This window comes from Penicillium canescens (genome assembly GCF_028828765.1).
Source record: "Penicillium canescens strain IBT 15451 chromosome Unknown utg000004l_segment0_segment0, whole genome shotgun sequence".
NCBI lineage: Eukaryota > Fungi > Ascomycota > Eurotiomycetes > Eurotiales > Aspergillaceae > Penicillium > Penicillium canescens.
This window is the reverse complement of record NW_026703966.1, coordinates 1,486,582-1,503,487: the sequence shown is the minus strand read 5'-3', so window position 1 is coordinate 1,503,487 and position 16,906 is coordinate 1,486,582. Positions and strand designations below refer to the sequence as shown.

Sequence of the window (16,906 nt, the reverse complement as noted above, 5' to 3'; positions counted from 1 at the left end):
CTATTGAGTCTCTGTACATCCCAGATTTATTCATCCTATTCCCAGGCTCTGTGTTGTCGAAATTGAAAGCAAACGAGCCAGAAAAAAAAGTCAGTCAGTTCTTGGCATTATCTCGGAGAATCTGCGAATACTCGAACCAACAGATCAATTCTGAAAAAAGAGCCCAAGAACCAAATCATCTACCAAGACTTTCAATCCGAACATGTCGCAAGTTACAGAACAAGAGTTCTTTGGCGGAGCCATTAAAGGCGTCGTGCCACAAGGCTGGATCGATTCCAGGTCAGTATAAATTCCACCACCACAGCATCTCCCATGATTCTCTACATTATCAAACCCCAAATCCCAAAATCCCAAACAGAGACAAAACCAGCTAACCCCAACTCAGCACCCTGCGCGAAGTCCCAGACCACCAAGAGCTCTTCCTCTCACCAACAACACTCTCAACCCTAATCATCGAAATCAACCAGCGCGTCTCAGAGGAAGAGACACGAAGCACACTCTCAACTCTAACTCACCAACCCCCAATCCCAGTCTCAGGCCCAGACTCAATCGACCAAGCCGCAGTCCTGTACCACCTCCACGACCTCTGCGACGAAGGCGACACCGTGCAGATGCTCGCCCCTCCGCAGCGCGTGGATATCCCCCGGATTTCATCTTCTGCGCCGTCCGGTCCGGCTTCTGTTAAGGCTTATCGGAGTGCTGTTTCGTTTACTACGCCTAAGAAGGAGGATCCTACGCTGTTTGCTACGGTGCAGTGTCATTCTTTGCTTGTGAGGCTTGAGGCGCAGGAGACCGATTTGTTGGTCTTTTTTAATGTTCCTCGTGAGGAGTTTGAGAAGGAGGGGAATGAGGAGGGTTTCAACATGGAGGTAAAGGTTGCTGAGGGGATTGTTGGAGCTTTGGTTCAGACGTTGGAGATTTGTGATTGGGGGCTTTTTGTTTAGGTTTGGATTCGGTGTGAGATGATGATGATGGGTTCATGATGGGATATGGATTGGAAATGAAGATATCGTTAGCATTTTTGGGAATAGTAGATAGATACCTATTTAGATATGAAATTGATCAACCTCTATCAATCATCTTACTTTTGGGGTATTCAAGTGTTATATCAATAGTAGGTTCAATTGCTGTGATATGACGCTATGCAATATGTTCTATGGATAAAGCAATCTCAAACGCCTGTAACCAAACCAAACACACCTGGCAATAATCACAATTCCATCATCGGCATGGCACTCCATTCTGTAGGTTCATCTGCGGGCTCTTCAGAAACACATCGTTCACACTGACAAACAAACTTGAATGATTGCCGAAGATGTTCCCGACGGGAGGCCAAAGTCGTATATTGGGTCAGATCGAAGTACGAGATGCAGCATTCCTCTCCGGGAAAGATATCACGAGACGAAGTAAAGACCATACGTCCCTGCTCATCAGGTTTGTGGGCGATCTTGATTTCGTTTAGTACGACTCCTCTCATAGTTTAGAGGGAACCACTTACATTTGGCAGACACGAATGATTAGCAATTGCCGCAATAGGATAAACCGCAGCGGCGAACTGCTCTCCTCTATCGATTGGAGGGTATGGCAAAGGAACGACACCCGTTGCTCGAGGGTAAAGGCCAAAAGAATTGGCCTCTTCCTGACAGATGAGATGGAGGACCCGGTCCGAAGTCATATCATGCGGTAGTACAGGGCCATTTTGGAGATACTTCTTCACGAGAGTCGTCCAAGCGCGGACTTTATCATGAGACCAGGTATCAGCAGATCCGCACAACGAGTCAATACCCTCCCAACCACATTTCCACTTCTTCGGGCTGGGAGAAGTAGAACTACCATTATCAACATGCTGCAATTGACTCTGTCGCATAGCAAGCAGACGAACAATCACCCACAACATGCCGAAATCGTATTCACCCCATTTAGCGCGAATCGGTCCAGCATATCTCTTGAGCCAGGTGCATTCAAAAGCATGTCGATCTTTATCGGCGTCTCGACAGGCATCGCTGCACCATATCACATCCGCGATACAGACATTCGGACATGGGTTCCGGGCTGAGCCTGAGTGGCGAGGAGCCCGGCGATTACAGGAGGGATTGCTGCAGATGATGTTGTCGTTCGTTGCTGGTTCGTCCACGACTGGTATGACTGCGTAGGGGCGGTCCACGAGGAGACAGGCGCCTTTGGGGATGAGGCCTGACGCGCGGAATTGGCGGCCTTTGGTCGGGTCGATGCTTTGGATTAATTGGGGGTGGATCCAATCTGGTTGCGTTTGGGAGATGTCTATACTTGTACTGGCTTCGGACTCTGTGATGTATACAACTTGGGACATGGTGGAATATAATTGGTGTGTGTTCTAGAATCTGTTTTTCTTACGATGTCAGTTTTGAGGGTGAAATCTTTTTTTATCCGGATTTTCCAATCCTTGGGAACCGCACAATCAAGGCCTCCGTTTGGCTACACAAAGGGTGGGTCGCCATATGAGGTTATCCCGAACGACTGCCTTTGATTGGTAGGATTCAAGCATAAATTACTGGCATTTCATTGGTCGATCCGCTTGCGATCGACCCATGGAAGAAGTGAAGAAACGCCAGGGCTGTCTTGGCTGCGTTTAAAGGTTGGTTATTGTAACTATTACTTATCTGATGTTCACTGAGAACTATTGGAAATGTGGCTCTCGACGGCAAGTTAAGGTGATACGCGTGACTCAAAGAGATATTTATCAGGAGGTAGATTCGATCAATAAACCCCACCTATACAGACCTTGGCCATAAGTCCTTCCACGCCACCAAGTTGTGCATAACCTATATGGTTAACCCACCATTTTTAAACATATAAAGCCTGAGGCACCGGGAAATGGCCAAAAAGAGGGCCAAAGTAGGACCAAATCAATGAACGAAACGTTGTACTCGCTTCGAGCCTTTCGTGTAGAGACTGTCCCATACTTCATCAGTGGCACTGTATACAAATTATGACCCCTGTTGTATAACTTATCGCAGTTTGCCACGGTATCGGTGCCATCATTATCCTACAAAGGATGGGAAAACTTTCAACCAGTCCGTATCAACAAAGACTTCAATTTGGAATCGTTCCGATCCCTACATGACCACCAATGTCAAAATCCCCCTATCTGTTCTCCGTGAGCCCCTCGGCCTCCAGGAGGAGGTCCAGAATCAGAATAAGCGGTGATCAATGACCAGATATTAGTGGCGAGTGAAGAGTTTTCCCCTATATATCCAACTTGTATACCGCTCTACCTCACATCAACCTTAAGAGCTTCTTCTTCGACAAATAGCTGTATATATAGCACGATGTAAGTAAGTACCTATCTCAGTATATAATCTTTCTAGGACATAGGCTCGACGTTGTCTTTATACCCCGTTCCCTCGTGGGCAATATATATAATATAGTTCGTAAACACGATCTGCAGAGCACGGACTCTAAGCATCATCTGGAGAGACTCGGGAACTAATGGTGAGGGTAAGCTTGTTTATTGAAAGTAAGCACCTAATCACACAAGGTTGGTATACTCAGTACATATTCACAACAAAAATAAAATCAAAGTAAAGAAAAAGTAAAACAAAACCCAAAAAAAGTTCACAGGGTCGGTTTCTCATTCTCCTTGTTCTCAATTCCCACGGCCTTCTTCGCCCTTGGCTTGGGCTTCACCTGCACCAGCAGGCCCCCGCCATTCTGACAGGTACACCGTTGCACCTCCGGGTTGATGCTCTTCGAGGACCGCCCGTACTTCTTTCCACAGGCCTGGCACACCCACGAGTACTTGTAGTCGATCTCGTAGCTGTGTCTAGTGGTCACTTTAATGCGGCCGCCGCCGTAGTCCTGGTGACCAGCCATGGCTTCGACGCAGCGAGCCGCCCATTGGTGAAAGCTGGGCCCGTGCCCATTCTGCCTTGAGATCAGGCCATCAACTAGGTGACAGTACTCATGGGTTGCTGTGCACAGGATCCGATCCTCACTGTCGAGGACCTTGGGGTTCAGCTCAATTAGGGCTGAGTATTCTGAGTCGGCACCAGGGCTCTTAGGCGGAGATATGCCAAACCTTGCCCGCCCGGCCGTACTCTGGAGGAGGTTGTTCCATTTGATCTGGATCCCCCCGGTGGCTTGGGTCATGCGGGCAATCTCCCCATTGACGACGGTCTCATCCAGGATTCGGATGAAGATTTCGGCAAATAACTCTTTGTTTTGGTCAAATGCCTTCTTCTCGTCTTTTGCCTGGCGCCTTGCTGCTGCCTCGGCCTTCTTCAGGGCCGTCTTGCTTGGCGGCTTGTCGGCGGCCTTTCTCGGTGTGGATTTCACCTTAGGCATGATGTTAGGTGATTTGTCAATCGGGGTGACAGAGCGATTGACGAGGAAATGGAGGGGGTTTCGGTTTGGAGGCTGTGACGAGGCTTCCGGAGAAGAGCTAAGCGTCAATTGTTAGCAAATTTGACCCTAAATCAGATGAAAAATGTCTTCAGATGGGACGTACTTGAATGACTCAATCTCGAGCAAGTGAGAGGGGTTTTTGTTCGGAAGTCGTGACAGGGCTTCCAGAGTAGGGCTAAAGGCCAATCGTTAGAAAAATCGACACAAAACCAGATGAAACAACGCCTTCGGATGAAACTTACATAAATGGCTCAATTGTGAGATTGTAGGGGCCGTGAGACTTGCTGTTAGCACGGGGGGAGGAAAAATCGACAGAGGACTGTGGCCTGGAGTGGAAGGTTAGCAGGAGAACCCCTTCCGGCGCCGGCGAGGTCGACGTGCGAGCGCTGTAAACCATACCTTGACTCAGTTCTTGCTGTCGGCGATGGAGCCTCATCTTCACTATCCAGCTCAAGCTCTCGGAGTGAGTTGATGAGATGCGTGGAGCTGTCAAAGCCGAATTGGGAAGAAGATGTTGATCCGGCACGAGGCTCGGGGGCGACAGCATGGAGGATGGGGGAGTCGCACCCGGGGCTCGGGGTCGTTCCTGCCATTTCTCTCGGGCTCGATTCCTTCTGCTTCGGGATCGAGGGTGCTTCCTCTATCGATAAGCTCTCCTCCTCCATGTTTATTTCTCTCTGTGGAATCGGCCTTCTTCCTCTAATCAATCTTTTTCTAGGTGAGGGCTCAGGGGATGGAGACCGACTCATCTCTGCCTCTGTTTCTGAGCCCTCGTCTTCTGAGATTTCATGATAACTCGGCTCATTGTCGTCACTAACAATGAAATCGTCTAGTAAATCAAAGCTATCGCCTTCAGATTGGTCTTCCTCAAATTGAGCATCAATCACAGACTGGCTCATAGATGTATGGGCTGCGCTACTCCTAACTGGCGATTGGAGAGCCGATTGCCTGGGCGGTGATCGATTCACTGCTAGATATTCGTCCGCAAATTCATCTGACACATCATTCTCCTTGTCATCGTCTATCTCCGACTTGATAGACGCTCTTTGTCGTGGTCGAACTAGCCTAGCTGGCCGTGATAAGAGCAATGAATTGACACGGGAGATTCCCAATGCTCTCGGTTTTTTCTTAGTGCTAGGTGATTCCCGGCTTTCCGTTTCACTCTCGCAAAACGAATTGCTATCCGGGAGTATATCAAAAGTTCCGGTCCCAGCAGCAGTCCGTCTTTGCGTCTGGCTTTGTGTGCGCATCGGCGACTTATTTTGCGTTGCGGGTCGCCTCGTGCTGGCACCCGATACACTGGCCAGCAACATGTCGTCAAACATGCCAGAAGTTGGTGATGGACTTTGCCTCAGTGTCGACTTTTTGGGCGAGGTGTTAGCCAACGCCTTGTCAGGTGCTGTCCTGTTGACCAAGGGGTTGGCGGTATTGAGCCTGGCCATGATGGCTATACTGCGACGTCGTCGGCGTAGTACACGATCGGTTTATGGTTGCCGGTTGGCTCGATTAGACCCTCACGGCGCTGGTGATAAACTGGATGGATCTGCAATTGAAGCTTCTATGCTGACCGTTGTTGCAGTCGTCCGCGAGCTGGTGTCAGCGATTCATTTAGTTTATCACTCGGGTTTCTTTGATGAGTTGTCAACGGAGTCCGATATGTTGGCACGGCAACGTAACCTTGTGACACCGCCCGGCCAGACTGCCCCTCTATTGGCTATAGCAGGAAGTATGGGCTTTCGAACACTGATTCTACTTTGTTAGGGGACAAACGCGCTAATGTTTACTTCTAACATATATTTAATACGATACGTGTTAAGTCTGTCCAAATTATCTAATACAACGATTCGACTAATGTGCCTTCACTTCAGATATAAGTTGAACACTAACTTAAAATCCAAGAGCTAGGCCTTAAGAACGTGTTATACTGTAGTTAACTTAAGTTAATTGATCTTACTTTGGCAGGTAGAAAAAATGTGAGCAGAAACTAAGCAACAACAAGGTTAAGAGGAAAAGAAGAGAAAACTTCATTATCTGTAGATAAAGGAAATGCAATAAAACAGTAGGCCCGAGCCGTGGATTAAGCGGGAGCTTTATCAAGAGCATCTGTTTCCGGGCGAAGCCTTTCCTCTAGTAGTTCCTACAACGGGCTGGGACAGCTACAGTCGTATGGGACGAGCTCAAATGGGCCTGGACAAATGGATCCTTGACAACGCGACTGATCCGTGGCGCTGGACGTTCCTCCGTTTCCTTCGCATCCAAGCTAGAAAAGTTAGAAGAGTCAGAGCTGTCTGAGAGTTGTGATGCCTTACCAGGTCTTTCTCTCCCTTATGGTCTAACTTTTCTCCTCCTCAACTTCGCCCTAAGGCTTTTCCTCGGGTTTTTGCGAGAGAGGCCTCTGTAGGTGAGTAATCGTTGAAGGAGGGGTGACCCAGTCTGGTCTAGCTGGGTTGCTACACACCATAGAAAAGGTCCAACAGGGTTTTATCCAGAGAGGCGCATTGTTAGGGGATTATATGCCGGGACATATATTGGTTTCTTTTGATCTCGTCTCTGAGATCCAAGAGGCGGCAGACTCCTACTAAGGAGAGAGGGAGAAGAGGATCAAGAGGATGATGATTCTCTATGGAGCAGCACACAAAAAAGAGGTGACAAAAGAAAGACTAAACGGAAATATGGTATACAATTCACAGGGCCATCAAATCTCCTCTCTGACTTCATACTGACCCTTAAGCCTCAATTCTAAACACCTAAAGCCGAAAATTCTATTCAAACGTGAGAATAGTGCATACACATACAGCCGACCCGCCGCGATCCCAGGCCCAATCGCCACGGAAGATGCTCCGAGCCCCCTTGCTACACGTAGTTTGCACATAACTTATAAGTTATACAGTATGTACATGTAGGTATCCGTACCTGGCAAGTTAACCTTGATATTAAGTTGGGTAGGTACCTAGGTTGCTAGGGACATGGTAGCTAGGTACGTGGTAAGTTAGATGCAGCCACGCTGGGAATGGATTCACTTCCGAAGCATGTCGCCCAGCCACAGCCACAGAAACTTCTACTCCACAGCGTATAGAAAGCAAACGCTGGTTTTTATGATCGTCAGTCCCTAGATCGAGGCTTGGTGGCTTGCGGTTGGGTCTTGTAGATCAGGTCCATTCTTTTGCCATGCCGTTGGGGATCAGCTGACCCTTGCCTCCCCCTGCTTACGGTGTTGGATTCGTGGGTTGATCACTTGGGGTTTTTGATATGTTGGTGAGATGTATATTTGTCGTGATAGTGTGGTATATAGGAGCAGGGTAAGGTAACTTACAATGAGATCCTTGGTTGTCTAAATGAGATTGTTTATCCTGCGTAATTTAGTTGCCTATGAAGATAATACGATACTACTACTCATCCCAGCACATAAGGGCATAGATTGTAACGACCTAGATATCTCAACCCGAAGCAATGGTACTCATCTCGGAGTGTTTAAACCACCTAGGCTTGATAGGTGGAACCAGCAAAGCAGCCATCGGAAAGAGGAATCGGGATCATGGCACTTTGTGTAACCTGTAACCATGGCGCTGCAGGAGATCTACAGTACCCCGTAGCCCGATGCTATGTATGTGTTGGTAGATGCAGTGTCAAACTATACCGTATGTTGTTTGGTGTATGGATGAACGGAAGATCCAGGCTTTGTGTCCATACCCATACTAGGTAGTCGAGTATACGTGGAACTTATTACTTAGGGCTAGTACTCCGTATACACTGCATCTTACGAGTATTGGTGCAGCGGGAGGAGCTTACACAAACCATTTGACACGTAGGCAAACATTTTGGGTGATCCTGGCTAACAGCATACATCTGGCGATGACTAGGCTGTTAGTGATACTTAGAAGGCGACAAATGTTACAGAGGTTGCTCTTAAATCAAATATTGTTTAGCTACATACACAATGCTAGGTCATTTAATAGGAAAGTGTAAACCCATCCCCGATATATATCGACACGAAGCCAAGTTTCAAATCGAACTTTGACCTCCAACAATATAACACCTAATTAGCGCAGACCAATCAACATACACAATCAAACAAGATTATGCACGTCGCCCCTCAGGCCCGTCCACTCCGTCGTACATGTACAAATCAAAAGAAGAACATCAAAAACTGGGTTCTGATTGGCGATCACGCCACAGACGAAAAGTGGAGAAGACCAGACCACAGCCCCCTTGGTTACTAAAACGGAAAACACCTCACTGGCCACTGGCCACATGTGCAGGCAACTCTTGCATATGATAATGATATTCAGAGATGAGCAGGTGGCAAAAAATCAAAAAAAAAAAAAAAAAAAAAAGGAAGCCAAATCCGGGCTCGGGGACAGCGAACTCCGGTCGAGGTCTTCATTCAGGGGTTAGAGATACTATAACAATAGAAGAGCTTGTACGGGGCTTCTAGAAACGCCAGTGGCAGCCATCGATGCGTGTGGCTCAGGCTAGCTGCACCAGGTCAAGCCATCTCCGACAAATAGATAGGGTGATTCGGCTTCGGCGTCATAAATGGGAGATGGGAGGATAGGGGTGGAATTGTGTACATTTCCTTACAAGTCTGTGTATAGTATTGAAAGATGGGTGCAATACGGTTACACTTACACTAACACTAACACAAGAAATACACAATAAATGTGCTACGCTAGGGCAAGCCAGCCGGCTAGTGATCGGTGACTAGACCCGTTCAGACCATATCACTTCGACAGGTTATTTTTGGCATGACGATCGGATCAGCTAGCGATCAGGAACGTCAGGGGATGGAAGATGGAAGTGATGGGCACATATCCCCGGTTTAAATGTAACCGATGGAGCTTAGTGGGAATAATGGGGGGATAATCAGGAGGGTACACTGTAAGATGAGAATCATGTCGATCGGTTTCTTTGTGCAGCTGATGTATCCGTTCCTGCGCCTGCAGCTGCAGGTATGAGGGTGTACAAGGTACATTGTTTGAGTACATATAACTATGCAGTACGGCTGTAGAATGTGTAAGTGTGTGGCATATAGAGTAAAGTAGTCGCACGCTGTTGCGTAGGCTCTGGTGGGAGTCGAGGCTCTCAGGAAAAAAGCAATTGGTGATCCACTTGGTGCGTGGACCGAGACGAATATCTGGGTCTAACGGTGGGTTATTTCGATGTTTACTAGTGGTAATGTGGTAATGTGGTAATGTTGGGACTGTGGATAGATATGTATGTGGTCTGTGGGAGAGTAAAATTAGGTGGAAAGAAGATGTGTGATAAGAATATATGTCTTTAGTCATCTTAGAGACCCTAATTGTACAGTGATCCAAGGTTGAGGATTTGTAAGCGCTGTATGGAGATAAATATAGACCGATTGAGTTTTACTGCATGTGTGTGGTTGGTTTGGTGGTACGGTGGATATGTACAAGTGCTATGTATGGAGGGCTTGCCAGCCACTTGTATTGTCTTAAGGATAGCTCAACGGCGGAAAGTCAAATGTAATACGATCAGCTACAGTTTGAGACACTTGTATTGAAGTGGCAAACTTGAACTGAGTTAGGACCGGGTATTAAAAATCTGAGAGCCAAAAGAGAAAAAGGATTGACGATCGTGGAGATTAAAAAGGAACAAAGTAAAGTACTGTAGCAGAGTTAAAGAAAAGCACAGTTGGAAAGGGTTGGCCTATGGTTCCGTCGGTTACCAACCATGGAACAGACTGAACACATTTGTAGCTGACTATATCCAGTCTCGTAACCTCCAAGGCTATTACTTTACTTTTACATGTATATGATAAGTCAACTCGACTGCAAGAGTGCACAGTAACGAGGAATGAAAAGCAGATACCATCGCAACGCCCCTGCATACCGGGTAATCATAACAGACCACAAGTATGGAACGTTACCGGGTGGGGCAAGTTTCAGGGGCCGTCGAGACTCCCTTGGAATCCGATGGTGGAGAGACACAGCTATTGGGTGAAGTGAGTAAATACAGTCGGACGATAACGGTAATTCAGAAGTGGACTGGGGGAAAGAATACATGGAAGACTGGGAAAGACACAGGATCAGGGCAAGGAGGTATGGTAAATAATGGGGTTCCTAGGTACCTGGCTGAGATAGGGGGCCCGCATACTGGAATCAGGTACTTGGTACCTGATTGTCGAACACGTACCCTTGCCCTGTAATGGTGACGGTAAATTAGACAACGAGCGCCCCCTCCCGACCAAAAATAACACCCAAGCATTTTCTCACCTTCTCCAACCCCCTTCCTTTCGCTCTTGCTTTCGTTTAGGGAGGTTGCTTTTTTGCTCTATAATCCCATCGCACCTTCCTTTTACGGGACCCTTTCCATTCGTTACTTGAGTTTGACACTCCGCATTCGCTTTCCATTCTGTGTCGATGCAGCATTAATCTCAACTTTCGGCATAATACTACTTTGAATGGTTAAAGTTAAGGTGAGAAAGACAGCCATTGGGGGGAGACCCGCTGCTAATGACAGCAGAGTTCCCATTAATCGATCGCGACTTTTTCGCCATGTCGGGTTACGCAGGCGCTGGCGGCGGCGGCGGCCACTACGATGATGGCTACGGCCAGCAAGGCCATGGTGACTCTTACTACCAAGATGAACATGCCCAGGGGTATTACGATAACCAGGGCTATGGAGATGGCTACTACGACCAAGGGTAGGAGACCCCGGATCTGAATGACACGAAAGAGGGCTGACAACCAGAGCAGACACGGTTACTACGGTGCAGAAGGTGGTGCCCATGGTGCCGAGGCTGGCCACGGATACGCCGATGGAGGATACTACGAAGGTGGTCACCAAGACCAGTACTACGGCGACCAGTACTACGATCAGGGCCAGGGAGAATACGGACGTGGCCGACGGGGACACGACTCCGAGGCAGACTCTGAGACCTTCAGTGATTTCACCATGAGGTCGGAGACTGCCCGTGCTGCCGACATGGACTACTACGGCCGGGGAGACGACCAGTACAACAGTTACACCGACAGTCAATACGGCCGCGGCGGCTACGGCTACCGCCCTCCTTCATCCCAGATATCCTATGGTGCCAACCGTTCATCTGGTGCCTCGACTCCGGTCTACGGAATGGATTATGGGAACGCTTTACCTGCTGGCCAGCGTTCGCGTGAGCCGTACCCAGCTTGGAGTGCTGATGCCCAGATCCCTCTCTCGAAGGAGGAGCTTGAGGATATCTTCTTGGATCTAGTCAACAAGTTCGGATTCCAGCGCGACAGCATGCGGAACATGTACGACCACATGATGACCATGTTGGATTCCCGCGCGTCGCGTATGACGCCTAACCAAGCCCTGCTCTCCATCCACGCCGATTACATCGGTGGCCACAACGCCAACTACCGCCGGTGGTACTTCGCCGCTCATCTCGATCTCGACGATGCCGTGGGTTTCGCCAACATGAAACTGGGCAAGGCCGATCGTAAGACTCGCAAGGCCCGCAAGGCTGCCCAGAAGGCCGCCAAGAAGAACCCAGAGAACGAGGAGGAAACTCTCGAGGCTTTGGAAGGTGATAACAGCTTGGAAGCCGCCGAATACCGTTGGAAGTCGCGCATGAACCGTATGTCTCAGCACGACCGCGCCCGTCAAGTCGCTTTGTACCTGCTCTGTTGGGGTGAAGCCAACCAAGTTCGATTCCTGCCCGAGTGTTTGTGCTTCATTTTCAAGTGCGCCGACGATTACTATTCCTCACCCGAATGTCAGAACCGTGTCGAGCCTGTGGAAGAACTCACGTACCTCAACGAGGTCATCACCCTCTGTACCAGTACTGCCGTGATCAGGGATACGAGATCATGGACGGCAAGTACGTTCGTCGTGAGAATGACCACAACAAGATCATCGGTTATGATGATATGAACCAGCTCTTTTGGTACCCCGAGGGTATTGAGCGAATTTCCTTCGAAGACAAAACCCGTCTTGTCGATGTTCCTGTCGCTGAACGTTGGCCCAAGCTGAAGGATGTTGTGTGGAAGAAGGCCTTCTTCAAGACTTACAAGGAGACTCGATCCTGGTTCCACATGGTCACCAACTTCAACCGTATCTGGGTCATCCATTTGTGTTCATTCTGGTTCTTCACTGCTTACAACGCTCCAACACTCTACACACCGAACTATCAGCAACAGCTTGACAATAAGCCGATTACCCCCAGATACTTGGCTGCCGTCGGTTTTGGAGGTGTTCTCGCCGCTTTCATTCAGATTTTTGCGACTATCACTGAATGGCTTTACGTTCCGCGTCGTTGGGCTGGAGCTCAGCATCTGCGTAAGCGTTTCTTCTTCCTCCTGGGTGTCTTCATCGTCAATCTTGTTCCTGGTGTGATTATCTTCGGTTTCTTGGATAAGCTGCCAACGAGCGCACGAAACCCGGTGGGCCTCGCTCTGGGTATTGTTCACTTCGTCATCGCACTTTTGACAGCCGTCTTCTTCGCGATCCAGCCCCTTGGTGCCCTCTTTGGAAGCTATTTGAAGAAACACGGCCGTCAGTATGTCGCCAGTCAAACGTTCACAGCCAGTTTCCCTCATTTGTCAGGCAACGACATGTGGATGTCCTATGGTCTCTGGGTTTGTGTTTTCGGTGCTAAGTTGGCTGAGTCTTACTTCTTCTTGACCCTGTCCTTCAAGGATCCTATTCGCATTCTGTCTCCAATGCAGATTCACCAGTGCACTGGTGCCCAGTACATTGGCAACGCAGTGTGCCACCGCCAGCCGCAGATTCTGCTGGGTTTGATGTTCTTCATGGACCTGACTCTTTTCTTCCTGGACAGCTATTTGTGGTACATTATTTGTAACACTATTTTCTCCGTGGCGCGTTCATTCTACCTTGGTGTCTCCATTTGGTCTCCCTGGAGAAACATCTTCTCCCGTCTGCCCAAGCGTATATACTCCAAGGTCCTGGCTACCACTGACATGGAGATTAAGTACAAGCCCAAGGTCCTGATCTCGCAGGTTTGGAACGCCATCATCATCTCCATGTACCGCGAGCACCTTTTGGCCATCGACCATGTGCAGAAGTTGCTGTACCACCAGGTTCCATCTGAGCAGGAAGGCAAGCGGACTCTCCGTGCCCCTACCTTCTTCGTCTCCCAGGAGGATCAGTCCTTCAAGACCGAATTCTTCCCTCAAGGTAGTGAGGCAGAGCGTCGCATTTCGTTCTTTGCCCAGTCGCTCTCTACTCCCATGCCTGAGCCGCTTCCCGTCGACAACATGCCTACTTTCACCGTCCTCATCCCTCACTACAGCGAAAAGATCCTACTCTCCCTGCGTGAGATCATCCGTGAAGATGAGCCGTACTCTCGTGTCACGCTCTTGGAATACCTCAAGCAGCTCCACCCTCACGAGTGGGATTGCTTTGTCAAAGACACAAAGATTCTCGCCGACGAGACTTCCCAGTTCAACGGCGAGAAGCCCGAAAAGGATGCAGCCAAGAGCAAAATTGATGACCTTCCCTTCTACTGCATTGGCTTCAAGTCCGCCGCTCCCGAGTACACCCTTCGCACACGTATCTGGGCATCTCTTCGCTCCCAGACTCTATACAGAACTGTCTCCGGTTTCATGAACTACAGCCGTGCTATCAAGCTTCTGTACCGTGTTGAGAACCCCGAAGTTGTTCAGATGTTTGGTGGCAACTCCGAGAAGCTGGAGCGTGAGCTGGAGCGTATGGCCCGCCGCAAGTTCCGCATCTGTGTCTCCATGCAACGCTACGCCAAGTTCAACAAGGATGAGCGTGAGAACACTGAGTTCTTGCTGCGTGCTTACCCGGACCTGCAAATCGCTTACCTGGATGAGGAGCCCCCCGCGACTGAGGGTGAGGAGCCCCGCCTGTACTCTGCTCTCATCGACGGCCACTGTGAACTTCTCGACAACAACATGCGTAAGCCCAAGTTCAGAATCCAGCTTTCCGGTAACCCCATTCTCGGAGACGGAAAGAGTGACAACCAGAATCACGCCATTATCTTCTATCGCGGTGAATACATTCAGTTGATTGACGCCAACCAGGACAACTATCTCGAGGAGTGCCTCAAGATTCGCAGTGTCCTGGCTGAGTTCGAGGAATTGACCACCGACAACGTTTCGCCCTACACCCCTGGTATCGCCTCGCCTGATAGCAATCCTGTCGCTATTCTTGGAGCTCGTGAATACATTTTCTCTGAGAGCGTTGGTGTCCTGGGTGACGTTGCTGCCTCCAAGGAACAAACATTCGGTACTCTGTTCGCTCGTACGCTTGCCCAGATCGGTGGTAAGCTGCATTATGGTCACCCAGATTTCCTGAACGCTACCTTCATGTGTACCCGTGGTGGTGTGTCCAAGGCTCAGAAGGGATTGCATCTTAACGAGGATATTTACGCTGGTATGAACGCCATCCTTCGTGGAGGTCGCATCAAGCACTGCGAGTACTATCAGTGTGGTAAGGGTCGTGATCTTGGTTTCGGTTCTATTCTGAACTTCACCACGAAGATTGGTACTGGTATGGGTGAACAGATGCTGTCGCGAGAGTACTACTACCTTGGTACCCAGCTGCCTCTCGATCGCTTCTTGTCATTCTACTACGCCCATCCTGGTTTCCATCTTAACAACATGTTCATTATGTTGTCTGTGCAGATGTTCATGATTGTCCTGATCAACCTGGGTGCCCTGAAGCATGAGACTATCATGTGCCGGTTCAACTCTGACCTTCCCATTACTGATCCTCTCCAGCCGACTCTCTGTGCCAACCTGATTCCCATCTTGGACTGGGTTAACCGTTGTGTTATCTCCATTTTCATTGTGTTCTTCATCTCCTTCGTTCCTCTCGCTGTTCAAGAATTGACAGAACGAGGTGTGTGGCGTATGGCTACCCGTCTGGCTAAGCACTTTGGTTCATTCTCCTTCATGTTCGAAGTGTTTGTATGCCAAATCTACGCCAACGCTGTTCACCAGAACTTGTCTTTCGGAGGTGCGCGCTACATCGGTACAGGTCGTGGTTTCGCTACTGCCCGTATTCCCTTCGGTGTGCTCTACTCGCGTTTCGCTGGTCCCTCCATCTACGCTGGTGCTCGTCTCCTGCTGATGCTCTTGTTCTCCACCACCACTGTCTGGACTCCTGCCCTCATTTGGTTCTGGGTTTCTCTGCTCGCGCTGTGCATCTCGCCGTTCCTGTTCAACCCTCACCAGTTTGCCTGGAACGACTTCTTCATCGATTACCGTGACTACATCCGCTGGCTGTCGCGTGGTAACTCCCGATCGCACGCATCCTCCTGGATTGGTTTCTGTCGTCTCTCGCGTACCCGCATTACTGGATACAAGCGCAAGCTTCTTGGTGTTCCATCCGAGAAGGGCAACGGAGATGTTCCCAGAGCGCGCATCACCAACATCTTCTTCAGTGAAATAATTGCACCTCTGGTCGTTGTCGGTGCCACTCTGGTTCCCTACCTGTACATCAACTCCCGGACCATGTTCTCTGATGATAACAAGTGGGCGGCGAACCCCATCGCTCGTATTGCCATCGTCGCTTTCGCCCCGATTGGTATCAACGCTGGTGTTGCGGGCATGTTCTTCGGTATGGCTTGTTGTATGGGTCCCATCTTCGGCATGTGCTGCAAGAAGTTCGGTGCTGTCCTCGCCGCCATAGCTCACGCCATCGCCGTCATCGCCTTCCTCATCTTCTTCCTGGCCATGTTTGTTTTGGAGTCTCTCAACTGGCCTCGAACCATCTCTGGCATGATCGCCGTCATGGCTCTGCAGCGATTCGTCTACAAGCTCATCATTTCTCTTGCCTTGACCCGTGAGTTCAAGAATGATCAATCCAACATTGCTTGGTGGACGGGTAAATGGTACAACATGGGTTGGCACTCGCTTTCCCAGCCCGGACGTGAATTCCTTTGCAAGATCACCGAGCTTGGTTACTTCGCCAACGATTTCGTCCTCGGCCACATTCTCTTGTTTGCGATGCTTCCAGCCCTCGCCATTCCCTACGTTGACAAGTTCCACTCTGTAATTCTGTTCTGGCTCCGCCCCAGGTAAGTTACCAGACAACACCCGCCCTTCAACTTGATTCTAACAAAGGCTCTTAGTCGGCAAATCCGCCCCCCTATCTACTCACTCAAGCAGTCCAAGCTACGCAAGAGACGTGTTGTTCGTTTCGCCATTCTCTACTTCGTCATGCTCGTCATTTTCGTTGTAATCGTCGCCGCCCCCATCGTTCTGCGCAACACCAAGATGCTGGACTCCTTCCTCAAGGACACTCTCTGGGGTGTAATCGGTGTTCAGAAGCAGGGTGCTATTGGACTTCTCCAACCTCTGGACCATGGACTTAACGACACCGTCAAATGGTTCACAGGCAGCGGTCTTCCCGGTGGTTACTCATCCTCGGCCATCCCTACGCCTTCTGCCGGCTCAGATAGCTGGTACATCTAAGGCCTCGACATGATATGGGGATGGTTTGTACAAAGTTCTGCGTTTATTAAAACTCGCTGCATTTTTCTGAACTCACCGGCGCACACGTTGATCTTAATGAATGCCTGTTTTTC

At 49.4% G+C, this 16,906-nt stretch overlaps 4 protein-coding genes across 4 annotated transcripts; 2 read left to right on the top strand and 2 right to left on the bottom strand.

Annotated features, from left to right (window-relative positions):
- Positions 1-157: 157 nt before the first annotated feature.
- Positions 158-1,078, top strand: mog1 (Ran GTPase-binding protein MOG1). The gene is made up of 2 exons (XM_058514652.1): positions 158-279; positions 386-1,078. The coding sequence occupies exons 1-2, from the start codon at positions 203-205 to the stop codon at positions 942-944; spliced, it is 636 nt and encodes a 211-aa protein (XP_058371830.1). The 5' UTR covers positions 158-202; the 3' UTR covers positions 945-1,078.
- A 132-nt stretch (positions 1,079-1,210) lies between these two features.
- Positions 1,211-2,329, bottom strand: N7446_005903 (SET domain-containing protein; the record flags this gene model as incomplete). Its single annotated transcript, XM_058514651.1, has 2 exons — positions 1,211-1,447; positions 1,499-2,329. 2 exons carry the CDS (start codon positions 2,327-2,329, stop codon positions 1,211-1,213), a joined length of 1,068 nt encoding a protein of 355 aa, XP_058371829.1.
- A 1,265-nt stretch (positions 2,330-3,594) lies between these two features.
- Positions 3,595-5,825, bottom strand: N7446_005902 (uncharacterized protein; the record flags this gene model as incomplete). The annotated part of the gene is made up of 4 exons (XM_058514650.1): positions 3,595-4,420; positions 4,487-4,558; positions 4,626-4,709; positions 4,783-5,825. The coding sequence occupies 4 exons, from the start codon at positions 5,823-5,825 to the stop codon at positions 3,595-3,597; spliced, it is 2,025 nt and encodes a 674-aa protein (XP_058371828.1).
- A 5,073-nt stretch (positions 5,826-10,898) lies between these two features.
- Positions 10,899-16,793, top strand: N7446_005901 (uncharacterized protein; the record flags this gene model as incomplete). The annotated part of the gene is made up of 4 exons (XM_058514649.1): positions 10,899-11,047; positions 11,100-12,120; positions 12,168-16,396; positions 16,451-16,793. 4 exons carry the CDS (start codon positions 10,899-10,901, stop codon positions 16,791-16,793), a joined length of 5,742 nt encoding a protein of 1,913 aa, XP_058371827.1.
- Positions 16,794-16,906: the final 113 nt, after the last annotated feature.